Below are 26,826 nucleotides of genomic sequence, written 5' to 3'. Positions count from 1 at the left end.
AACAACAAACAAAAAAAATCCAATTTCTTATATTTATACTTCTGGAACCATTCCCCCTACCTTTCACCTTTCAAAATATATAATATATATCATATTAGAGTATATAAAATATAGAATCGGTACAATCCCTTTTTATACCTCCAGAGTACTTCTTATGTATAGCAACAACTGCTGGAAAGAACAGTTGGTGTGCAATGGTAACAATTTCTCAAAGCTTTGTTGGTACGTCATTTGAAAACATGATGAACATTCTTAAAAATAAGTTCTGACTCTTTGACCGATTTAGTCCAGTGCAATGAATGACCCTCGAACAACAATTTTTAATGTCTGTCTGCCCGAGCCTCCGAGAGCTGAATGTCATACAAAATGCTAACCGAAACGGAAAACTATGCTTTCAGACCCACATTTTTGCATAAGGTTTCATCACAAAGCGGTAGTAAGTGGAGGGAGGGTGTGGACGGAGTGGCTTATTAGAACTACACAAACTTATCACAGGTTATATTGAACCAGAACGACTGTTTATAACATTCTATTAAGACTAAACTTTATTGAAAAAGATCTAAAGATTTCATTTTAACAAGACAAGAAAAAAGCAATAGCAAATTGAACTATTAACTAGGTTATGCATAGCGAGTAACTGTTTCTAGTAATAAGGGAAGAGCGTCCCCCGACCCTCCAGACATTTTTTTCAGTTTTCTTGACTTTTAGATTTTTTTTATATTGTAATTTTGATATATTGGTACAAAGCACAAACGTACTAAAAGTTCTCTCAGTGCAGTGGACTACTGGAAGAGCCTCTCCACTAGTCGCTTTGTTCCCTTTTGCTCAGAAACGCCCCCCTCCCTGTACCAGAATCACGCAAATACACAGACAATGAAACAAACAAATAAATACATAAATACACAGATAAATTAATGAATCATAAATATAGAATAAATACAAATAAATAGAAAAATAAATAGTTTCAAAAATAGATAAGGAAACAAACCGTTAAACCAACACGTTTATACTCTAAGCTTTTGTTCGGTTTCTTTTGCCGCGGTAGTTAACTAAAAGTTAATCCAATTTTTTTTCTCCACAAGCAACATGACAACAATTGAACAGTTTCCTCACAAGTTTTTCTAAGTAACTGAACCACCACTTCATAATAAATTGTCATATGAAAAAGACAAGCTCAAACGAACAAAAGAACAGTGACAACTCAGATAGTACAGTAGATATTGTAAAACAAATGTAGACTATATATATATTTATATATATCATCTATTTGTACACAGCAAATAAAGACACAGTTGTCATAGATCCTTTTTAAGGAAACAAATATCTAGACTAACGGAACTAGCTAATCATCATTAAGTTTTGACAAACGTTTCACGCTCAGCAAGTAACCTAAAAGTCAGCAAACCAACAAAAAAAACCCCCAAAAACAAATAAAAAATTTGTTCAGTGATTCTTACAAGGCCCGATTTAGTCAAATCTGATTATTCAGTAAAGAAATAGTCTCACCAGATTTCTGGGCCAACATTAAACAAATATTAAACAAAGAACAGCAGCTCAATTCAATGCCAACATCAAAGTAGTTTTTTTTCTTTAAACAACACATAGAACAACAAACTTGGATATTTAAGATATGTGAATAATGTAGTATAGCACCTACTGTTGATCGCTAAAAGGAAGTTCTTCTCAAATGTAAGAGCGAAGAAAATGATATAGATAATGTATAGTATGCTTCTAAATGGATAGATGTGTATATATCTATTTACTGAGATCCCATATCGACTGATGACAAAAACAGGAAAACAAGCGGACAAAGGGTCTTCTTGCTTTGGGCTCTGGACTGTGAGGATGGTTAGGCCTCGGAAAGACCCCTCTCCCTTCCCTTTTGGGTATCGCTGAATAATTATGCACTAGTACATGTGTGAAAAATTACCAAAATCACCTGCCTCAGATTGCATCCTTTGTTCACAAAACCTTCCATCTACAAAATCGCTACCAACTTGGATTCCCCAAAAAACAACCTCCGATCCTATAAAGTACCACGGCAGAACGACAAGACAAGGTGGTGCCCCCTCCCACCCGCCCCGGCCCCCCCTAGTTAGCCAGTCAAAATATTTTTCTCTTTTTTTCAAATCCAGATTCTTGTAAAAATTCTTCAATAATTATTATTTTAATTATCATTTATAAAAATAGATCTTTCTATTTATTTTTATCTTTTTCTAAACGTGTTTTTTTTTCCAAGCAAAGAGATCTTCTCTTTGGCAACAGTGATATTTTTTTTTCTTAAATTACTGAACGTGTCATCAGCAAAGCTAACCCATCCCCTCCCTTGCCCCATCTCCCTGAACCCCAAGTGAGGAAAGACATTATGTTTTGTTTGCGATACAAAACAAAAACAATGTTAGAAATTCATTTTTTTTCTACATCAGAGTTACCGGGATCCCGTGGAATCCCGTTTGTAATCGGTAAGGGGACGCTTTGAAATACACGCTAAAAATGAATGAATGGTTCACCAATTTAAAAAAGAGCCGCCTCCCGTTTACTAGACGGGGAGGTATATAATACTACCGACAGTGGATCCGGATTTACAAAAGAAAAACAAATCCTGAATCAAGACAGAGAAAAGGCTCCAATCGAAAGAGGACGTTCTCTTCTCTGAAATAAGGGGATACAGGGATTTGCTACTGTTTTACACAGAAGAGAAAAAACATTATAACAACCACAAGAAACAGAAAGAATATACAACAAAGAGAAGCCTGCATTATCGCAGGAGCTTCCCAAAACTTGTGAACGTTTTCATCATTTCATTTTTGTAATACTTAGGCAACGTTGGCTTATAGGTCCAAAGTTATAATATAAGCCATTTCTAGTTCAATTTGCTTGATGGTTTGTTGGTTGCTTTATGTTCCGGTTGGAGTTTGCTGTGTTGGATGGCTGTAGTAGGGTGGTAGTGGTAGTGACTGAAGGGGCTAAGGGATGGGTGGAGGTGGGGGTAGGGGGGGTTGGGGGCAATTTTGGAGCAGACAAAGTCGCGGGGCAACTGCTTCTACCTGGTAAAGTTCAGGACTTGTGTGTCTTGTTAGTCTTGAAGGAGACTTGCAAGACGCGGTCGCCCAACCTGTAGCCGTTGAGACTGGCGATGGCCATTGCCGCCTCGTCGTAATTTGTCATGGTGACGAAGCCGAAGCCTTTGCACTTGTTGGTGTTGAAGTCACGGATCACCTTGACGTTGTTGACTGCGCCGAATGGCCCAAACAGCTGCCAGAGCACGCTTTCGTCTGAATCTGGGGACAGGTTGTACACAAAGATGCACCAACCGGTGCCCGTGTGCCCGGGGATGTTCATGCCAACCAGGCTGGTCATGCTGTCAATAGTGATAGGTGAAAACCTGAGAGGAGAGGCACAGTTGGGAGGAAGAAGAGAAAACGGCAAGCGTTAACTGGGCAAGTTGAGGCACACAGAGAAACAGTGTCTGCATCTGCTGTACATGAAATCGCCCTAACCAGTGAAAAACAAAAAGGTCCTGCCATGATCCTCGCCTGAATCGCACGCTACTCTCTACAGCCAAATAGTCTGGTCAAGCCACTGATCTCAAAGCCAAACCACACCATATCAGATAAACATGCAAGTACTCCGTACGAACGTATGTGCAAATATGTCAGGGCAGTCTGCATTCGTTTGCTAAGCTGCCACTAAATCCTGCAAGAACTCTTTGGCTCTGAAAAGTCTCCTGTCTGGAATGATGACGGCGCTGTGTGCGCTATGCTGTATTTCTGCTGAAGGAGATGCAGATGAAGGTTTTCTCTTTGTGCCCCTGAGTGGCTCCTTTAGGTGTTAAATTGCAGGAAGTCGCTGAATTAAACTGTTGCTAGAAATTCATGAAAGATCATGCACCAGCCTGCTAAATCTGTTCTCATTCGCCTCATAATCTTCTCCTTTTTCTTGTGATGCAAGAGATTTGAATCCTCAGTTGACTTCACTTAATTGCCTTTCCGCTCAAAGGAAAGAGAGAGGAGAAAAAAATACCCCCACCTTTAAATAAAAGGTAAATGAGATAAAAAGGTTCATTTCTTATGCCACCTCTCTTCAAGAAACGACTATAGGCATTATTGGGAGTGCTTTAATTGAGATTTCCGCTTTGCTGCAGCTGTCTCAGAGATGGCTGCTTTCTTAAGGAAAAGGAGGGAGGGAAGAGGGAGCAAACTAAATGGAAAATGGAAGCACTTTACAGCCCAGTGGCATTAAGGTACAAAGTGTATTCCTCCCCCCTTCTCCCCTCCTGCAGAGCGTTCTGATCTGTTCTACTCCAGAGCTCGTGGCACTGATCGATAGCGTTGCTTGCTGCTCGGGGCCCAGAGCCTCCTGTTTCCAGTGACTATATGTGGTCAATCACTACGACCTTCCTGCATGACTTTGGTCATACAGAGTTTGCTTGCAGTTGTTTTGGATGCTAATACTTGCCTCAGGTTAGCAAGATCATCAACCGTAAGGAGCTCTTTGCAGCAATTACACTTTTGTGATTTAGATCAAATTAGTGTGTATAATTAAGATGACATGGACTCATAGTTATAAATCTGCAATATTTTGATCTATTTTTTTTAAAAATTACCTACCACCACAAGACTCTTGCAACAAGAAACTAGGTTATAATATCATGTGGCCTCCCTTTCTTGTTGAGAGGATCCTTTAGGATGAATCGTAAAAGGCCTCACTGTCTGACATGCTCAGCCACACTCAGGCCTCTCTTATGTTTAAAAAAACTTCATGCCAATTGTAAATTTAAGCTGGACAACGTCAGGTTTCTGGCTAAATGAAGGCTAGCTTACACTGGATTTGTGAAGGTGGAAATGAGTGTGCCTGTATGTATGTGTGCGTATGGGTGTAAGCGTGTATGCAAGCATACCCACCAGAGTGGGACCGAGCACTAACCAATGTTACAGACCAGACCACGGGTTGCATAGCAACTGTGTAGCTGACCAGATATCTATTCTGTCCTTTCTAAAGCTAAACCATTTCCAGCTCTTAACACTTTCCTTCTTCTCTTTCCTTTCAAAAAATAGCCCCAGATCACTGAAAAACACTTGCAACTTGATGACATGCTTTGCAATCAGGACCGCTAAATCAGACACCTATTTTCACCTTTTAATAAAATGATGTAAGGACTCGGGTTGAGGGTAAAGTGCTTACTGGAGAGCGTTAAACCTTTGAATGTCATATTGCATCACTATGAGAGTGTTATTCTGCAAAAACATGATCTTGTTTGGCAAAATTACAGGTTTTTAGAGGAACTTGCAAAGAGAAAATATCTCTCGAGCTAAACCTTGGGTTCTGTTTGAGTTTCTAAGCTGACTGACTGATGATGCCCCCTGTGCTTGCAACATGCAAGGTGCCACCGTCAGCACATGGAACATCTATCACCACAGTGGCTGCTGCTCTGGGTTATGTAACACCTATGCTGGTGAGAAAGCAAAATGAAACATGGAGGCGAAGGAAAGGAGTTTGAGCAGAGCAGTGCTGAGCAAAGCTGGAACTGTCTGCAGTGAAACAGCATTTCCTGTTTCCAGCAGGGATCCAGGTTCATCTAGCCTTATCAGAAGTCCTAGCTAAACTTTTCTTGAATTCTATTAGCACTACCAAGAATGTGTGCAAAATTTTTATTTTGTCATAGGTTGTATCTGACTGACAAAATGTTTGATTCTAACATACATTCACAGTGACAAATTTAAAATTTGACCCTAAAGGGAGACCAAGCTCTAGATTTATGGCGACAAGGCAGGAGAACCTGAATCCAGTAGAAATAAAACCAACACACCTAGAAATGAGAAGTTTTACACCAGAGAACAAAATCTGTTGAAACAACCCAAAACAATCCAAACAACACCAGCACTTTCATAATCAAAACAAAGCAAATTCATCACCACTGAAAACAAGGCTGATTGGGTTTTTTTTTTTTTACACTTTGAGTGGTTGGGAAGGTTTTAAAGCCAACTGAAGCTGACGGGGGAAAAACATACAAACAAATCAAAGAACCAAGAATGCAGTTGACCTTGAACAAATTTGCAAATGCAAAGTGATTGCAAAAATGCAAGGAAAAAAATAATAAATAATAAATAATAAAAACAAACAGGAAAAAAGGATATTGAAAAATCACTGAGTCAACATGGACATCTGGCATTGGGTGAAGTTTTTAATTACCTCTTTACGCCATAGGCCATATTAAGCAAATTGTCCAGCCTGTAAAGAGAAGGAGGGTTCTGGGGTTAATGGTGGGCAGATGGTCGACTCACTCAATGGAACTAATGTTAAGTCCCTGCAGGAACTGCATGGCCCTCCTCACTCAAGAACAAACAAACCCATCTATAGTTGGTCCATTACACTGAGGAGCCCCACCAGAAAATGCTATCATCAGTTAATCAGTGAATCTACAGTACAATCAGTATGCTCTGCACTCGCTCAGTCGCCCACTGAGCTTCTTCGTAGGCCTCATCGTAGCCCTGCAATCGGGCACGTTAATATTACTGTAGGTGCGACCATTTAATTCTTACACAGCAGTTGACTGGTCACAGTTCAGGATTACAGTTGCACACATAACACTAAGGGCAGGCAGTGTGTTAGCACAGCATTGCTCTAGGCCATACTAGTATGATAGCCTAGCCGCAATGCTACACAATTGCAAATCGTAATCTTGCATGTGGGTATCCATACAATTTATGACACCACATCGATGGTTTATTACGATGGAGGTAAATGAGAATTTATTTTCAGGTTCTACGCTCCTGAATTTGTGTTAACTCGATTAAGAGAACACTTGAGATGGCAGGAAATGATCAAGAGTTCTGTCAGTGTAATGGTTTGGCATTTGAACGATGGTGAGCGAGAGAGGTGACGATGATTAGTCGTGTTTCTATGCGATGGGAAAACACAAAAGCACAACTGAATGTTAAACTAGGCGTGAAATTGTGAATGCTGTCTTTGTGGCTGGGGTCAACCTGTTAAGTGCTAACAGGTCGGGTGGAATGGCAGCGTGTTAGTCAGAGGGTGTGCTCTGTCTAAAAGGGTTAGATTTGGGGAGATGTTCTGCTTTCGTAATAATTTCTGCCTGCGAGCTACAGCCATTGCAGTCATCTGGGGTGAACTACTATTTGTGTGTTGTTTAAGAACCAGGCAGGCTTTGTGTGTCTGTCTGTGAGCTGGGCTTCGGAAACCTGTGGGCTGTATGAAACGTTGGCCCTCTTGGATGGATGCAGCCTGCTTAGTGACTCAATGACCTTCATTCCTCACTTGGGTCTGGCCTGTCTCATGTCTTATTAACTCCTCTGGCCTAATGGACAGAGGCAACGGCTTATTGAGCAACAGCTGGCCAGCGACGCCTCGTTCCTCTTGAAAACACTACAAACTCTCTGACTTTGACTCGACTGTCAGGGTTGTTTCTCCTTTTCTCTTGCTTCCTTGCAAAAACAGGAACTCACACAGGCACACAATCTTCTATGCGGTGCACATTTTAAAGAATGTTAAATTTCAATAATCTATATTTCAAGGCAACGTTATCACTGCCTTGAAATATAGCCTATATCACACACACACATCCTGATTATTTAAGCAGTTGTGCAGCCTTGTAGTAAATATCTTGCATATTAATAATAATAATCACAGTACTATTTATATTAATCAGGTTAAATGAAATTTACTCTGCCTGTTAGAGATAACAGATTAGTAATCTTCTAATCAGGGACAATTTAACACCAGGATGCCAGGTAATTGTAGCTAATTCTCTTATAAATGAAAAACACTGCAACATTGTACTAACCTGTGTTCAAAAATATTAATTTCACAAATTAATTTCAAGACATAATCTTCTGAGGGAACTGCTCAATTTTGTAAATAAATTGATAATGTGGTGACCTACATTGAAACCCCTCATTGGAGGTAAATTACATAACCTTTTCACAGTTTACATAAACCTTCTGGGTAAATGATAGACCTGCTTATTGCTTGGCTTCATGGTGTGTCTGCACTGTAGCACTGTTCTCACTTAAAATTACCAAGCAGTACAAAAGCAGCCCTAAAACAAAGAACAAAAGTGGAGAAAAGGATATACGGAATCATTAAAACAGTAATTAGCTCATTACGTGGGGAGGGAACGAGCAGCCTGCTTTGTGGGTAAATGAGTCAATTGGAGAGGATGCTCAGAGGAGAGGCGCTCCAGGCTCGGGAGCATGAAGACATCTGCTGGCCGATGGGCCGTTGGGCCACAACAAAACAACCTGCTGCTAACACACTCTCTCGCTCTCCTTTCTCTCAAACATGTACGAATCCACGCTGATGCAAGCTCGCCACGCAAACACTCTGCCAGCTTTTCACGCTGCCTCTCCAAGCTGGATGCAAACAATAGGGCTTTTGTGCTGTCTGTCAATGCATGTTAATGGTGGAATGGGCGTTTTTGTCTTTTCCTTTTTGAAACAAAAATCTGTTCAATTAAAATTGGCTCCTGCCCTGGATATAATAAGGCTAATTTGCTAATTAGTACCATTAGTTAACGACAGAGGATTGGAAGCAAGCGGGGATCTAGGGCTTCGCGTATTGTGCTTGAGTCGATTATGTTTGCCGTCTTGGAGAGGGACCGTACGAGCACATTATACATTAGCTTGCGTTACGGCAGGCCCACATGATTTACTCACACAGGACAGATGTAATTATCGCTGCAGCAGGATTATACTGTGCCAAGACGATTTATTAAAAACTTGGGTCTCCTAAACAACATTCTTACTATCTAAAACAACTTTAGCATCTATGGTGGATTTTATTTCCAGTACTCGTTGCTAGGTGCACATAAAATGTGTCTAACTTCAAAAATAGTTGGAAGTAAGCAAAACAAGAGATCGGTTCTGAATAAATGCAGTTTTTCATCCTTAGTCCTTCTTAAATTTTGTTAAAAAATTGGAAACCACACATATCAACCCCATTTATAACTTTTAAGTGTTAAGGATTTTAGCAAAGGGCTCGGGAGCAGAGAGCAGGAACACAGGGACACGGTAAGGAAGTGTACTGTGGTTGTGAGTTGTGATGAGAAGCGACAGCTCTCCTGCAGAGCCTGTAAATTGGCTTGGCGTATCACAGACACACAGCCACGCTACATCGCTCAGGTGTCACACCAGGGAAGCTGCTCCAGAAGAAAAATACCTTCCAAGCTCTGACTTTGATGGAGAGTAAACAGCACGACCGGCTTAGTGTTATTGAAAGAGAGGAAATTGTGTAAGCACATATTCTGTCTTCAGTTCTAAAACATTCTTGTTGGATAATATGATAGTGTGCTGTTTCTGTTTTCTTATTGGTTACTCAGGTGAAAGGTAACTTGAGCTTAAGGAGTACGCTCAAACTACCTCTAGGTGCCATAATATGATGATGTTTGGGTCTTTAATGACAGCATATGACTGGGTAGGATGCCACACAGTGTACGAACTACTGTATATTAACTTGGTGTTAAGATTACTGACCTGGGCAAAAACATTTTTTAAAGACATGAAGATAACATTAATTTTGGGAAGCTGAAATGGGGTTAAAATTTAAATCCTGATATTCATTTTGTAATGATTTGTTTTAACTGGCCCTCTGCTGACTGGATTTAAGGCCTCAGTCTCTTGAATAATGTCAGCTTGTAATGCAGTCACAGACTCATGCAGTATTTATAGTATTTCATGTCTTTCATGTCTGGTAGGGGTGATAGCTTTCGGTCCAAAACAGTGGACAACATCGTGCAGAATGAGTGTAAAATTAAAGGACAATACCTAACAGTAAAAATGTATCTTTTTGTTTTGCAAAAATTATGGGAAAAAAAAAAGATATTCCTAATATGTGTTTTTGCCCAGGCCTGAATATGCCTGGAAGCATCGACACGATGGCAGCATGATGAAATGAGGGGAAACATGTAGTTGTGAATGACAGAACCCCACAGTCTCTTATGAACAGTTCCTCTCTGATCTGGGTGGACCCACGCAGAGCTCTCGCTGACTTACGGACACCTGCACCAGGTGCAATGCTCACACCTGTTGTTCAGAGGATGCTTTTGCCAAATGACTGTTCACAGGAGAGAAAGTGCAGCATTGTTGTAACACAGACACTGGGGTGACTCATGCTCTCTGAATATAAGTGTTACCATAGATATAGAAACACAGATATTGTGTTTGTGATTTGATGTGTGTCTGGGTAGTTCTCATGCTGGACCAGTCAGGATCTGCTAGTAAACAAACTATAGAAATGACTTAATTCTGAACCCGTTTTCATAAAATCTGCTTCGTTAAAGGTGTGAGAAATTAAACATGATACTCGATACTGAATCGCATTCAACATGTCCAACTGTTACTCAAGCGTGTGTAAAGTTGAAAAGAATGAAGCTTATCAAAGACAGGAAACCTCTGACTCTTTCTCATCTTCTTCCACTTATTCAACTCAAGGTCGAAGGGAGCTAGAGCCAGTCCATCAGTTTAGTTCAGTTTTATTTATATAGTGAGAAATTCACAACAACAGTTGCCTCAAAGTGCTTTACATGGTAAAAACCCAGCAATATTCGAAACACCTTGTCTAACCCATGCATGTCGTTGGAATGTGGGAGGAAGCTAAAGGACCTGGAGACAGCATTCAAACTTTATTATTAATCTCTGCCTCTCTTCTACAGTGTGTTTTTTGTCCTGTTTTCCACCCGCCACACCCAACTGGTCATGGAAGATGACCGCCCCTCCCTGAGCTTGGTTGTGTCGGAGGTTACATCCTGTTAAAAGGGAGTTTTTCATTCCCACTGTTGCCAGGTGCTTGCTCAAAGGGGGTCGGCTAATTTTTGGTGCATCCCCAGTAGGGATTTGACCCTCTGGCAACAGTGCTAACCACGGCATCACAATGCTATAGAGCCCAAGTGTTCACAATTCTTTAGCATATATGTTACTGCAACAACATACTCATATTCTATTCTAATTTAAGATTAACAATATCTGCAGTATGGTTTGTTTAATGGTAACTGTCCAGCCTGTGGACATGGAGGAAGTGACTTGATGTACTTATCATGACTTAAGTGTGTAGAACAAAAAAATACCTTCCTACTTCATTAATAAAACAATTAAAGAAATACAATTTTAAAAACAGAGCAGAGCAGTCGGCCTTATAGCACTTGCAAAAGCTGAGCAGACTGATATGAATAAGAGCATCTGGAAAGTTAATTTTTGCTTGCTGCATGGCAAACTGAATTTCACGAAATGAAATTCATGCCCTTTCAGACATGTCAAACCACAAATATGACACCTAAATTTCTAAATGTAGGGTAACACCTGATCCAGAGAGCACGAATAATTATAACACCTGATTGCATTGCAAACAATCATTTTGGCAAAAGGCTGCAGTCCTCGGACACACGGACATATAACGGCTACATAAAGCAATGGCCAATGAGGTATCTAACTTTGTATAATGATGGACACTTGGTGCGTGTTTTCCAAATCAGGCCTGTTGTTTGGAGTAGACATGTTTCCTAAATTGAATGCACTGAGTTTCACGTTGACCAAGAAAAATCTGTATGAAGTTTAAGACTGATAGCTGATCAGTAAACATTAAATCAAATTATTTTAGTTTCAGATTGTGCGATACACAAAGCATGGCTGTTTGTGAAGCTTTCTAGTAAATACTTTACTTGTTTTCCTTAATTTCTACATAAGCAGATGACATTCAACTTGAGATTCCCAACCTTGTGAGCAGATGGCCCAATCATGTTGTTGATTATCTTATGTCTACACTTTGTTTTCAATTTGCTACTTTAAAACATCTCTGAAAAAGAGCCTGGAAGGAGGAGGTGCCACTGGTTCTAGGAAGTATGTTTCAGTCTCTGAAATCCTGTTATTTTATTATTACTTTTTCTTTTAATGCATTTTTTTGGTCAAATTAGATACAAAAGACTCTGCAACAAGATCATGATGCTGTTATGTTATAGCTATCACTTTAAATTAGCTTTCTTTCTAAGAAATTGTGCTTTTCATCACTTTATAGCAGATGCCCGCTGTCTCAGGCTTCCAATTGTTTCAAAAATTTACCTGAAGTTTAACTGAAAGTGAATTAATTTGAGTTCATACAAGGTTGTAGATAACATCAAACTTGCGTTCTTATGTGGACACATTTGGATCCTTTCGGATTTTCATTAAAAAGGTCTTTTATAATGCTGCTGTTGCTCTTTTGTACTTTGGAGCATCTTGCGTCCGTCCTTAATAGTGCTCCAACAGTGACTCATGTAACATAATCACGTTAATTAAATGAGACTGGGAAATGGTCTGAGAAAGACTTTTACTTTTGGAACCAGGCGCACCCCAAATGGCTCATCACGCGATGTCTCTGACAAAAAAATCAGGCTGCTCATACTGGCTGTTCAAGGACAACCTACTGTCTGCAAGGCTGCTTTCAAAATTACTGAACAGTGGACCAGCCACTCCACTTCAACTGGAAATTTCCTGGGCTCGTCAAATTAATAGTAAAGATTTAATACTGGGTCAGCGCCAAAGGTTTGGAAACTCTGCATTAGACACATCACATATAGAGATATAAGTAACGATTGTGTCGAAACTGCCTAAAAGCCTCCCCTCCCCACCTTCTCCTCTGTCGTCCTCCTGCCCCTGTACTCACCTGAACCTCTGAGCCTGGTGGTGAAGGGGGCCAGGGTATCGGCGATTAGGTGACTGGTAGAGTTGTGACAGAAGAGCTTGGCTGGTCTTCTGGCTGGGGTTGTTGGCGAATTTGACCGTTATAGGCTCGGCAGCGCCCGATGGCTTCTGGCCATTCAGGCCCTTGATGGCCTCCTCAGCCTCTATCCTCTTATCAAAGCGGATAAAGCCAACACCTCTGGAGCCACCTGCGGGGCCAGCAGATCAGAAACAAACAGGGGCCCCTTTTACTTTACAGGTATCAGACAAAGGTTTACTGTCTATATATTTAAAAGATGTCTGTGCTGCTGAGTAGCACTCTTACTTTTGCACATGATTACTCCTATTTAAAGATCCCACACAAATAAACAATGACATCATGCTCCACAGTGTAAAAGAAGCAAAAAAAGTAATAAATTGTAAAGTATTTTTAATGCAAATGGCTTTGTACTCTAACAGTAACACAAATACAGCCATACCCACACATACACACCAGCTACACACACTGTGGCACTGACCCAGAGGGTGTTTAAAGCCACAAAGTCACGTCTTTTCTTACGCTCATTCCAGTCGCAGTCACCCCTGCACGCCCTCCTCATGCACCGCTCTCCGTGACATTTGAGCTGTTTCCGTGGCGATATTTTTGACTGCCACCTGAGAGGAACATTTAGGGAAGCTCCCCTGGTGGGTCCTTTACTGGTGCATTGTGCGTATTAAGAAGTGTGCATCTCTATACGTGTACATGTACATGCGTATATGTGTACATATGTGTATCTATTAACGGATGCTGTGCCTTGTTTTAATGAGGCTGCCTGCATGGCCCAGAGGATGCTCGCGCAGTGACAGCAGCACTCTGCCGAAGAGACTATTTACATAATACTGTGTGCACACAGGCATGTCTATGTGACTGAGGCTGAATAAAAGAGAGGAAGTAAGGAAGAGGGGAATGTTGTGTATGAGCATCATTGTGTGCAGTCTCTCTCACACACTTAAAAGGCACTCCTTATTGTTATTCCACATTTTGTTCATGCCAGCCCGCTACTTCCTGTTGGCTCGTCTCATGGTACTCGCTACCCTGAATTCTCATTCTGTTAAGCACCTTGACCATCTCACTCCTTTTGTTCTTTTCTTTTCTCCAAAGACGAGCACCAGAAGGTTATTTACTTTCCAGCCAAGCAGAAAGATAAAAACGCTCTACGAAACCAAACCATTCATTAAAAATTACTTATCTTTTAATAAGGTGAAATCCAGTTTAAACATTTAAACCAATACATAAATGTGACTGTACTCTGGATTTACAGCATTGTGCTTTTCCCTCTCTCTCTGTCTCTTTCTCTATTTTTATTTTTCTTCAGGTAACTGATTTGCATATTCTCTGCAATTTTCTTGCCTCTTTCAAATACCGTGCTGGAAGTATTTTCTTAACTGTCACCACAACAAAAGGAGCTCAATTACTGCAAACTGTGGTGATCAGTGTCCTTTTGCAGCAGCAGAAACATGACTTGTGAAAGAATGGCAATATAAAAATAATTTTCAAAACTAATTTGCTCTCTGTAGTCTAACATAATTTGTTTACTTTTTCTGAAAAGTTTTTTTTTTTAACTATATAAGCAACAACTTTCTGACTTTAGAACTTATACACAAAGAAACCTCTTACCTCAGAGTCTTTACCGATTTGAACCACAGCATTTTCTTTATGTCTGGTGGTTGAACTCATTAACTCTTACTTCATAAAAATGTTTTTTTAAATTCTCATTTTTTAACCTTTCTACCTCCCTCTCCCCAGACAGCCTTTCACAAATTCTCTTCCCTTATTTCCATTTGTGCCAACTCTGTACCTGCACATTTTAATTAGCTTGATAGAAGCAGGAAAACGAGCAATTCTAATGGGATGTACATAGTGTAAACAACAGCCTCTGTTGTTCCTACAGCTTTCTTTACATATTACAGTTGTTTTCATGCATATGTTGTGTGAAAAGTGGGGAACAGTGCGTTTGTTTCTGAGGTATAGTAAATAACAGTTTTTCGCTAATGGACGCTGGGCATTTAAATATCCCCAATGCCTTAGTTTACTTTGATAACTGCAATAACCCTACTTTTCTATAAGGCGCTTGGCAACTCCGAGAGCCTTGCTCAAGGGCACCTCAGCAGTAGTTAAGAAAGACGAGAGCACTGCTCATTCACTTCCTCCACTGAGATGAGTGCAGAAGAGAGGACTCTATTCGTCCTTTAATCCTCACACTTGTTTGGCCTTGAGCTCCTTCTAAGCCGGTTCTTGCTGGAGGGCCTCCAGACAAACGCTTGGCATACAGATGAAGGCCCGACACAAACACACAAACACCCATTCACGTGTGCACGCACATACTTATGTGATGACTTGAAGAGGTGCTATTAAGAATGAAGTGCGGAAAGAGGACTGGAGGTGTCCATGACCATTTTCGATGGAGCGTGACCAAACCGCAGTGTTTATATGAGAGCGAGACAGAGAAAAGATTTGTGTGTGTGTGTGTGTGTATTCTGTTTGTTTTATGTATGCACCAGCTTCTCTTGTCCTTGAGGTTGCACAGTAGCATTGTAAGTAGGTGAGAAAGGTTGGTTGGCAGGAAACCTCATCACCCATAATTCTACTGAGCAAAATGTGTGCACATGCTGTACTTGTGCCTGTTGGCTCTGTTCAGTCAAGAATGCTCACAGATCATGTAATGAAACAGAATGAATGGGTTTTGCGACATTCACAGCAAAAATATTGACAAGCCTTAAAATTTAGAGTTCTCATAATTCCTCAGTGCGTCTAATAGTGATAGTACTGCCGCGTCACGAAGTTCACCCAACATCCCATTGGGGTGTCAATATGTGAAATGCGTTCTGAATCCAATTACTGTTGCAGTGAGACCGCCTTCACTTCAACATCTGTTAGATCTCCACCGCCTCGTGAAATGATAAAGATTACATTTCTCTGATTTCCTTATTTCAGAAAATTTAATTAAAAAATACCCAAAGTCTCTTGTAGCTTTCAACCTTCCCACCCCGACTGTGACACAGAGCCCCAAGCCCATTTCTTCCAGGGTTTGCGTCACAAATATATAATAAAGCACTGAGCATTTTCCTAAAACAGCAGAGCTCTGCAGTTTTTAGAAAGTGTTACTAAGAGAGGACTAAAAGATTGTAATTGTTGGGGATTATATTCAGCAATTGATTAATACATGCTGGAAAGCTAGTTAGTACTTACTGCAGCAGTATGGCACATTTAGGATTTGGTCAAAATAAAATACAATGCCCGTGTTTATGATGGGAAAGAAAGACGATCCAATCAAATAGCACGGATCGTTAAAATGTTAACTTTTGTAGAGAATACTGGCGAACAAGCTGCAGATAATACGTAGCAGCATTGCTTCTTTACCGGTTTTGCTCCTTGGTGAAAATTGGTAGAATATAACGAGCCTTGAAAAACAATGCAGGTATTTTTAAGAAAGATAAAAACAGCTTCTTAAATCCATGCACCTGTTCTGTTTTTACCACTCTGTCATGCCATATTAATGTAATAAACCTTGAGAAAGGTTTATTTGTCTCCGGTTAAACAGAGTAACAAAAACAAACTCGCAATCTATGAAGCAAGCTGCCAGTCTACGAAGTCCAACCTAATGACTGTCCTTTCAACCAGCCCCAGAAGCCTAGGCCTACTTATCACCCACCAGCCAGCCATACAGGCAACATTAGAGCACAATGTACTTACTAAGGTATACCAATCGGTCTTTCTCACTCTCTCTCACCTCTTACTCTCTTTTTTTGCTTTCCCTCTCCTCCACAGTAATCAACAGAGGCTTATGTAACTCTCTCTACCTGTGCTTATCTCTCTCTAACACACACCGACAGGCACATTGGCTGCCTTACTAATAACACGCTGCCTCAGTCCGGGGAGGGGGAAACAGAAGGAGTGAGGATGGGGGATGAGAAGCGAGCGCTTGGCGTGGGGATGGGCAAGACCGGAATGAAAAGGAGAAAGGGAAAGAGGGGGGGATGAGAAGTAAGGAAGGAAAGGACAAAAGGAGAAAAGGTAATAGAGGAGAATGTTAGGAGGTGACAGAAAAAGGATGATGATGAAAGGAAACAGTGCTATTCTTGCTTGCTCCTTCCCAAACAAAGCCGCTCTTTCTCTAAAACCCACTATCATTTCCCCAAACACTGACTGACTGACAGAGAGAAATGACTGCTCCTCTGAGGGACCAGAAAAAAGTGAGGTGAGAAACCTGGCTGCTGGATAATGAAACACACACACACACATACAGAATTTCTCTCTCTTTCTCTAGCTCTCTGTCTCTCACACACATCCATCTAGCACAATGTATTCTTGTAAGCAGGCCCACTCTGGCAGATGCATGCACCAGTGCTCGCATGCATACGCAAAATCTTGTTGTTTTCCAGTGTTCTGTTTTCCCATCTCCCCTCCTTTTATTTTTATTTGACGTACAATTGTGTGCCAAGAGTATCAAATTATTAGACTTGCCTTTCCAAGAGATTTTTAATATGGCAGAGACAGAAAGAAACTTCCTACTGGCTTCTAATTAGAGGCAGGGAAAAAAAATGCAATGTCCTTGTTTTAAGTAGCATTAGTTTGCCTGGGTACAGATGGCATTTAAAAAAGCAGTGAGAAGAGAGGCTCAGAGACTTTGAAGAGTGGAGGTGCCCTGTGCTTTGGCCTCTGTCAGAGCAGAGCTCCAACCATCTGTCTGGTGTGTGCGTACGCATGTATTGATGTGCATATCTATATGTGGTTTTGTGTGCGTGTGTATCGACTATCACAGAGATGGAACGCACTCGAAAGATTACAGGAAAAACAAACTCGAGGCAGAGAGATGTGAGATGATAGCGTGAGTCAAGGCTGCAGTCATCCCATCTACAGGAAGAAGCTCTCTGCTCATATCACCTTGACCGTTCTGTTCTCTGCTATTGGACAGACAGAGAACAGGGAATCAGTGTGGTGTCAGTCTGTAGAGGAACATTCATTATTCAAGTCAGTAGAGGAGAGAACATACTAACTGTGCAGAGAAAGGGCAGTTCCTTTGAGGAAAAAAGGTATTGTTGTAATGCACAAGTACTATATTTACTTGTGCATTACAACAGGTATGAGAAGAACGGATCAAAAATGGGAACTAAGCAGTCGTCCTCCTCGCAAATGAGGCACTGACTGGAAAGACAAGCAAAGCTGAAGTTTAGGCTGTAACTGTAAACTACAGAATAAAGCTGAAGACCACAAATTAATATTTACATTTAAATCAAGACCAAAATTACAAGTTCAATCTAACTGCAGAGATGACGCCAGTGTAAAGCAAGTTTGTACTCTAGGTTACTTGATGGCTTTTATCACTCCCCACATCAACAACAGCTCTAAAAGCTTTTCTCCAGTTGACTAAATGCTTACAGCGATCTAATGGCAGCAGGGGAAATATATTATGTGTTCGGTCTGCAGCTTCTAAATAGAAATGGGCTGCGCTAAAGCGTTTTAAGCATATGCACCGCGAGTACTGTGTTTATATCATGAGCAACCAACTCCAGACTGCTGCAGAGTAATTCCACGCATCACATCTATGCATCTGAAAACATAAAAACGTTCGGTTATGACCTTCTGGGAGCGCATTTTCAAAACGGTTGAGCCCGTCTGATCACAAATTGTGAGACAATAAAATTAAATCTTTCTTGTTTCTCTTGTTGTTGTTTTTTCTCTCTTTTTCTGATCTAAAAATGTCACCTTACAGGGGGCAACAACTGCACTCTTTGTGGCTTCCTTTCCAAAGTCACCGGCAAAAAGGGTGTTTCAGGTAAAACGAAAATAGCTCTGATTAAAATATAATTTTGGCTAAACAGGTCCTGTTCTGTGCAGCATTATGCACACTGAACGTGGTCAGACTTTTAATACCTCCATAAACCTAATTTCAACTCTAGCATTGCATATTTGTGATGCTGCCTGTCGAAAAAAGCTTTTATACATTCTCAGTTTAATGCTTCTTTTTGCTGCCTATCATACAACTTTCACTAAATATTACATATAATTTCATTGTGCGTGCAAGATGCACCTATTAGCATCACAGGCAATCCCCATCACGAGTTATATGACAGAATTAATGCTTGCTACTTGTTACCATGGGAATCTTTTCTCCATTACCTCCTTCCATCCCACACAAAGGGAAATGTGGCATCAGCCTTTTTACAGTCGGTCCTTACACACAAAGAGCAGCAATTTAGTTTCACATTAGGGCTGTCATTTGAAAAAGCTGTGTCTCCGGATCAATTGTATTTGCAGTCATTGATCAGGTAAGCATTGACCTCTGTGTGCATATGAGATGAAGACCTAAGAATAGCCAGCTATTGAACCAAAGAGGTCTCCGATATTGCATGTGTTTCAGATTGGTGTGTTTGAGGCTAGCTCAAATCAGCTGTCAGAACATAAAATCACAGCCTGACCGCCTTCCCCGAAGGTTAGACAGAAAGGCGGGAGGGGGAATCTGGCGCTATGCGGGCTGATAAAGAGACAATATGCTTATCCATTCAGAAGAAATCGATAGACAGAGGAAGGGGGAGAGATGGAGAGATACCCTTGTCGAGTCAATGTTGCGTTCGCGCCCTGAGTCTTTGGGGCAATTTGCCAGTTTTGGTGAATTTTGCTTCAGCCATCTCTGTCCACGAATGATGCTAACAGTGTTAAAGTTCCTTCATGTCTTCAAGAACAGAAGAGTGACTGCAGGGTGCATCCTGTTGATGAGGAGGGTCATTTACAGAACAGACTTCATGTTCCCAATTTAGCTGAGCAGGAGCTGGAGATCATCAGCCCATCTGCCGATGGTCACTGCAGAACATTCGTTACTTCAGCAGCTCTATGCAGCATCTCTCTGATTTGCTCCTGTATAAAGCCTATGTAGTTTACATCAGCAGGGTAAGGGTGTGTTTGAAATCCATCCCCGGTTTAGCAGAAAGAGTGAATCACTGAGTGAATTGAATTTTAGAAAAACGCTGATAATTCACTGTCGACCTGCACCGAGACTTCAAGGTGCTGCACTGTAACGACGCTCTATCAATATGCCCCTAAAGCCAGGAAGACTAAAGTTTTGAGGACTTTTTTTTGAGGTGTCACCGTGACAAAACCGACATCAGGACATCCTGCGGCTGGCTAACAGGACAGCGATCCACTCATTGAACCAAAAAGCAGTCTGACACCAAGCACAAATCTCTATCCCTCTCGCTCCTTCGCTGCCTTTCTGAGTCTCTCCTCTTTCTTGTTCTGTACTTACATTTTGGCAGTCACAGGAGAGTTTTAATTTGCAGCCCATTTCTCTCTTTAATGGCAGTGAGTGTGTGGGTGGGTGTATGCGTATGCCTGTACAGTAACAGAGAGAAGAAAAAGATGAGTCAATGATGCCAGCATACTAGTCTCAGGGCCCTTCTAAAGTCCTCCATGTTTTTAATCACCAGCAACTCTAACATCTAATTAATCATTAACATTTCTCCTGCTGATCCTTAACCCTCTGGGGCCACCTTGAAGAACATCTCTCTCACACATAATCTTTGTGTCTGTGTGTGCATATATAGTACGTGTCTATTTCAATTGTGAGGCAGGTGGCCAGGGCAGTAGTTAGGATAGCAATTATTGTAAGTGAGGGTGTTCACAGACTAAAAAAACCCACCTCCTGCTCTCTGTGTGTGCTGACCAATATAACTTTTACACGAGTGCATGTGAGGATTGTTTTCCCAGTCTTCATTTACTGTACTATATTCATCTTGTACACGATGCGGATAAGCATAGCTTGTTTGCCTTAAATTGTCCGATTAGCTCTGATATTCTTTTCCAGACGAGTGATGTCAGCGTCGCCTTCTGTCAAACACAACAGCCAGTTTTCCAGGCATCATTAAAAAAAGATCCAGTCTGGGGTCTAATTAGATTTTTTCATCCAATGTGTGAAAAAAGGGACTGTGCAGGAGAGAGGAATGGGATATTCCTCAAACTACTGTACTGAACAAACATGCAAAAAAGAACGAACTTTACAGGACATAATAAAACATCGAGATCTCATCAGGACTTAGAGACTTAGGCAAATACAACCTCAGCTGAACAAAAACACATGACATATTACACCGTGTCATTAATTGCTGAACAAAAATGCAGAAGAAGTATGCAGCATGGTTCAAGTTTTAAAATCCTTCTCTGTATGACGTTCTCAGTCTCTCACATTGTTGTGGAGAACTTATTTGCAGGCATTTGTTCATGCACAGCTCTCTTAAAGTCCCGCCACAGCATTTCAATCAGGCTGGGACCTAGTGCAGGTCTCACTAGGTGAGACCTGCGCCACTGGCACACCTTGATTCTTTTTTCTGGTGCAGATTTGCTTTTGTTTTGGGGATCACTGCCCTGTTGCATTACTCAATTTTGGCTGAGCTTTAGCTGTTAGAATGATGGCCTCACATTTGACTCTAGAATACTTTGTATACAGAGGAATACACAGTCAGCGACTGGAAAACAAACCCTAATCATTCCCCCTTTGAGCTAATTATTAAGGCCAAACATCTCCATGTTGCTCTTGTCTGTCTGAAGCACATTGTTCCAGTCTTTAGAGAGGAGATGCTTTCTCCCGCCAACAACTTCAAACAACCCATACTTGTTCAGTCTTTTCAAATTTCACTGCCATGGACATTGAACATTTAACATGCTAACTGAGGTCTGTAAAGTCTGAGATGTGGCTCTTGGGTTTGTGCAGAGCATTGCATGCCCTGACCATGGTGTGAATTTGCTGGAACATCCACACCCGAACAGATCGGCAACTGTCTTGAATGTTTTCCACTTATGAATAATCATTCTCACTTTATAATGATGGACTTTGGCTGGTTTGACTTTGGTTTTGGAAAAGCTCTAAGAACCCTTTGCAGATGGTCAGCAACAATCACTTCTCTAAGATCATTGCTAATGTGTTTCCTTCTTGGCATCCTTCTCCAGACCAGCAAACTGCCCAAACTGCTGCTTTTATAGAGGTGCTCACACTTGCTGATGATAGATTAATCAAGTGCATTTGATTAGCAGCACCTGTCTGTTACTTACCCTCTAAGTGTGGACTTAGTTTTTCACTCTGCTATTACATCTAGTCTTTGTTAACTAAATGGATGACTAAATGTAATATCCCATATTTTGTTGTTAATCTGATGTTGTATTTATTTTATTTTAGGTACAGCTAATGACTGCAAGGTTTTATTATGCCCTGATATGTAAAACCTTAGATTTTAAAGAGGCTGTACTTTCCTTTTTGACTGTTGCAGCATTACATTTGAACATGCTAAGCGGTCAACTTTTAAACTGATCCTGTGCTAGACAAGAGTGATTACAATAATTAATTTAGCCTCTTGTGAACCTAGCCTTCAGCGAATGCACTGAGAGTTGTTTTAACGATGGCATGTGTCCTGAGCAAACACACATTTGGCTGTTACTAAGCAGATGTCGCCTTGCTGTGCAGCCGTGTGGTGTTTTACAGGGACTCCCCTAGCTTTAAAGTGGACGGTGGTGTGACAGGTCTGTTAGTTAAGAGATGGCCAAGAAATTTGCCCCATCATCTGAGTGTTTATGGATGAGGCGGTGTATCTCTTCCACCTTTAACTTCCGTTTCCATCCTCATAGTGTTCTCTCTGCTCCCTCTCACTTCACATTCCTTTTCCTTCCCCGTCTCTGCTCATCCTCTTTTTTTCTACCTCCTCCGTCCTCATCTGCACTTTCTCATTCTCCTTTTCTCCGATCCTTTGTGTTCACTTCCTCTGCTTTCCCCTCTCCTCCTGTGCTCAGTGCATACAGACAGGCGTGGACTTCACTGCCAGCAGTGATTTATTCTGCTTAGGCAAATGAGTGTGGCTTACAGCATGCTGCTCCTTTTCTGCTTCATCAGTACACATTGCAAATAACACTGGAGCAGGTTGGAGCCCGTAGGCACACACACACATCCTGAAATGGATCTAAGAGAAATGCTGGAGGGGTTCTTCTGCAATACAATGGGGTGATGTGATTCATTCCTGCGTTCTGGATGTAGTGGAATGTGTAACTGAGCATGAGACTATGCAATTCATGCCCTCATGTAATTACTATTTTCGCAGTGGCATCCCAAGCAGGGGTCACACGCAGAAAAATTACCTCTTATGGTCACTTACTCACTAGAGCTGGAAGTACGACCGAAATCAAAATATTTTTCGCACATTTGCACAGCATAACATGACTCACATTACTTTAATTAACAGTTTCTTACTAATTTGAGCTGCATGAGAACATTTTTCACTTGTACTAAAAAATTATCTTATAAAGTCCTGTAGTTGGAATTTTTGTTGAATTTGCTGAATTTAAAAAAAGTTATGACACATGTCATCGTGTTTGGGAACAGCTGTAGAAAAAGATTCTTCTTTCAAGACTTTATTTTGATTAATTGATTCAGATTTCTGTGACTCTTTCACAAGTTCAAAAGGGTTTTGGGTATCTGCACAACATTTTTTTATGAACGTAAAGAAGCGCAAAATGCAAATTAATAAATGCTCTCTTCGGTCACATCGATGCTGTCATTGCACTGGTGTGCCAATCATAGGAAAACATGACAACACCAGCTTAAATGGCATGAAGCTTCCTCTGGAAATTACATTATTATCTGAACGGTGCAGACTGACTGCACAGCACCTCATAACTGCAACCACAGGACTTTTATTTGATTTGTCCACTGGTGACTGAAATAAATAATGAAAAACATCGAGCTATGCTGTTTCAGTATTCCTGAATCTGGTCACACTGTCGAGTGAAATGTGACACAAAAATGTTTTTAGAATAAAGCACGAACGGTTGCTATTTTCCCTAAAAATAGAGAAGGCAATGACGAGGCAATGGGGAAATTCTGTAAACTTCCACATAAACAAGAGAGTATCAATTTATAATGGGTTCATGTGCCTCGGTGTTAAAGTGAAAGGGAGAGGAGGTGCTGCCCCATGGATACCTGTGACCTGGTCGACAAGGATACGGGAGGTGATGATGCGTCCGTACTGGGAGAAGAGCTGCTCCAGCTCCTTCTGGGTCATGGTCTTGGGCAGGCCGCTCACATAGAGGTTAGCGTCACGGATGGAGGCTGAGCTGGGTCGCGCATATGACACCTTTGGGGAAAAGAACACAGTGTAAGGGCTTTTATAAATAAATTAGAGCTTTGCTGCTTTATTACGCATAAAAATCATAAACAAGATTATAGCGTTAGAGGTGCGAGGCTTTTATGTGCGTGTGTTGTGGATGGGCAAGGATGCGGATCACTGGATCCACAGGGAGGAAAATGTGACTGCGTTTTCTGAGTACACCTTGCCTTAGGGATTATCATTGTTAGGAAAAGATTTAGCTGCTTAGAACACTGGAGAGATAACACATCATGCCTCCCCCAGTCTTTGCAGAAGGAGATGGAAACTTTGCTCCCCAGAGTAGAAACCACAGGTGTTTTACTTTGAAAAGGCAGCTCAGGCAACCAGGAGAAGAGGATTCTGACTTTGTCCAATACAAGACAAAACCACGCTGCTGATGCTGTTCTGGGTGAAAATATGAATGAATAAAAAAGGCTAGAGCCAACATGTTTTGGTGGCAGGCATCAGTTTTCATTAGACTTTTTAGTGAATGCAATAGCATTCCCTAAAGATGCTATTTGTAAATGTTATATCTAATTCCTGGAATTGAATAACTGTGCTGCGCAGCTCACGCCACAAGTTCTCCACCAGTGAACTTCAACACCATCTTCATTTGTCGACCCGCAGCGGTGAAAGTTGTGTAAATCCCATTACTACCGCTGCTGACTGGAGCAGCTTTCCCTTGCAGTACTTTCATTACCTCTGACATGTGGAGACATAAGTCATCAAATAAGGTTAAAGTCAGGCAAATATTGTGGATATATGCAGTCATATCCTTGAGCAACAGCACGGAAATCCTTCTGAACTCTTACAGTGAGAGAATAAGATTGGGAACAGCTGGCTTTCCCCGTGTCTCACTTCTTAAAAACCTGCCGCACATCTTCGTCTTTAGCCTCTCCTCTGTCTTCCTCTCTCCGTCTGCATCTCTCTCCTTTCCGCTGCTTGAATATTTTCAGTCTGCTTCCTTCCTCTTTCTCTCTCTTCCAGATTCTGCCTCTTTTTTTCTGCTCCTCTTTTTCTCCTCTGTACAGCTCTCCCTCATTTTCTCTCCTTGTCAGCCAACTCCAGATGTCTTATCCATCAACACCTCCTCAAGCTGTAAGCGGTATTGTGTACAAGTGTGGTGCGCTGCGTGTCTGACGCAGAAGTGGGTACGCGTGTGCAAGAAAGTTAGAAAAACTGTAAGTGTGAAGATTAAAGTGAGTATAAATGTGTCTCAGATTATGTGCATGCATGTCACTGTCAGCTCCTTTCACCTTTGGCTTTCTGCTTCCCCTCACACCTCGCTAGGAAAGCTGTGTCGCAGCCATTGCTGACAAATCTGAGGTGTCATGGTGAAGGAAACAGCGGCAGCGAAACCAACTCGAAGACGCTTCGCAGAGACATGTCACCCGAGACCATGTGAATCTCTGGGCCAAGCGTTTCCTTAGTAGTGTAGTGGCAGAGAGTGGGAAGGGTGTGACATGAAAGAGCGACAAACTTAATTTTAGAATTACCGCGCTGCCTTTTAATTTACCTTGTTACCTTTAGGGTTTTTCAGTCTGTTGTGGAGAGAGAAAGCAGGGAAAGAGAGTAGTGGGAGGGAGGAAATGAAGTGTGAAAAAGAGATAGCGCTAGACAGAGATGCAGGGTTGTCTTCTGTCATTATGAAGGCCGCCTTTATCTCACGAACCACTTGAGGCAACCTCTTGTGTCGTGAGAGTGTGAGAGTGAAAATCTGTGAACTCAAACTGCTATAATAAAAGACTTCACAAAATGCACACTGTGTAAACAAAATTCAACTTCTACCCATTTTTTAAAATTGGGAAAAAGCTTGTTTTTACTTAAAAGCACGACGCACTGTGTGAGATTCAAAAAGCATCTCTGATGAACAAACAGGCACGTTAGTCAGATTCAAATACACGACTGTGGTTCATGAGTCTACCTGGCAAACTGTCTGTTGTAGTATTAATAATCAAAATCATATTATATATTTTCAGCTTTCCTCGATGTTCTATTGTATAACTGCATTTCTCAATTTGGAAAAAAAAGCCTCTATCTATGAGAATATTATGAATGTTGTGAAAACACAATATTCAGCTTGCAGTATTTTTAATACTAGCAAACTGTAACTTGATTCATCAGTTCGTCTTGTAAATCGTAGACACAAGATGGTATATGCATGCATTTTTTAAAAGGCATGCAAATTCCTTTTAAAAATCTTTAAAAGTCTTTAAAGATCCTCTTACTTAACAAATGATTTGAATATTTATTACTACTTTTACAAAACAGCGCTGGAGGAACCTTAAAAAGAGCTAATACGCAACAAAGCTAGGGAGGAAAAAAGTGAAAGAAATAAGGGATTTACAATAAAGTAACAACTGTTTGGACTAGCTGATAGCGAAAGCCACTTTGAAGGGCGGTGCTCCTCTGATGGGGATTTGTGCAGTCGCACACACAAGCTTGCACTCTGGTTTTTAGGTAGTCATGTCTCTCAGAGAGCCCTGCTACGAGCGCAGCTCATGTGGAACACACGCAAAAATACAGACGTGGACACATCAACCCGTAAACATTAGGGGTGCAACGATATTCGTATCGATATTGAACCGTTCGATACAGTGCTTTCGGTTCGGTACGCATATGTATCGAACAATACAACATTTGTAATTTATTTTATCAACTTTCCTTCTGACGATGCTGTCTGTGTTGAGCGCTCAGTGAATCTGCGTTCGACTACTCCGCCTAGGCTGCACTGTCGAGCGCAGATCCACTGAGCGCTCAACACAGACAGCATAGTCAGAAGGAAGAGCGCGGGGCAAGCTAGCAAGACAGAAGTTAAGCTCTCCTTGCAACATGGACCTCCCCCACCCTCATTCAGATCTGGCGTTTGGAATTATTTTGGTTTTCATGTGACGTATGACCCTGAAGGTAAGCGAGTCATGGACTAAAGTAAAACAGTATGTTGGATGTGCCATGCAATGCTCAATTACATGGGTGGGAACTAGTGTGTTAGCGC

At 41.2% G+C, this 26,826-nt stretch overlaps 1 protein-coding gene across 10 annotated transcripts in view; it reads right to left on the bottom strand.

The window, feature by feature from the left end:
* Positions 1-2,196: 2,196 nt before the first annotated feature.
* Positions 2,197-26,826, bottom strand: part of elavl4 (ELAV like neuron-specific RNA binding protein 4) — a 70,267-nt gene continuing 45,637 nt past the window's right edge. For 7 of the 10 annotated variants that reach the window (XM_026157616.1, XM_026157620.1, XM_026157623.1 and 4 more), the window contains 4 exons: positions 23,666-23,819; positions 12,652-12,886; positions 6,193-6,231; positions 2,197-3,385 (listed from right to left, as the gene is read on the bottom strand). In XM_026157616.1, coding sequence (XP_026013401.1) covers positions 3,058-3,385; positions 6,193-6,231; positions 12,652-12,886; positions 23,666-23,819 — 756 coding nt within the window. In that variant the 3' untranslated portion in view covers positions 2,197-3,057. The remainder of the gene's footprint in view (positions 3,386-6,192; positions 6,232-12,651; positions 12,887-23,665; positions 23,820-26,826) is intronic. The other 3 variants (XM_026157617.1, XM_026157618.1, XM_026157619.1) reach the window with 3 other exon arrangements.

This window comes from Astatotilapia calliptera, chromosome 23 (assembly GCF_900246225.1).
Source record: "Astatotilapia calliptera chromosome 23, fAstCal1.2, whole genome shotgun sequence".
Classification (NCBI taxonomy): Eukaryota; Metazoa; Chordata; class Actinopteri; order Cichliformes; family Cichlidae; genus Astatotilapia; species Astatotilapia calliptera.
The sequence above is the reverse complement of the archived record's forward strand: the minus strand, read 5'-3'. Positions and strand labels throughout refer to the sequence as shown.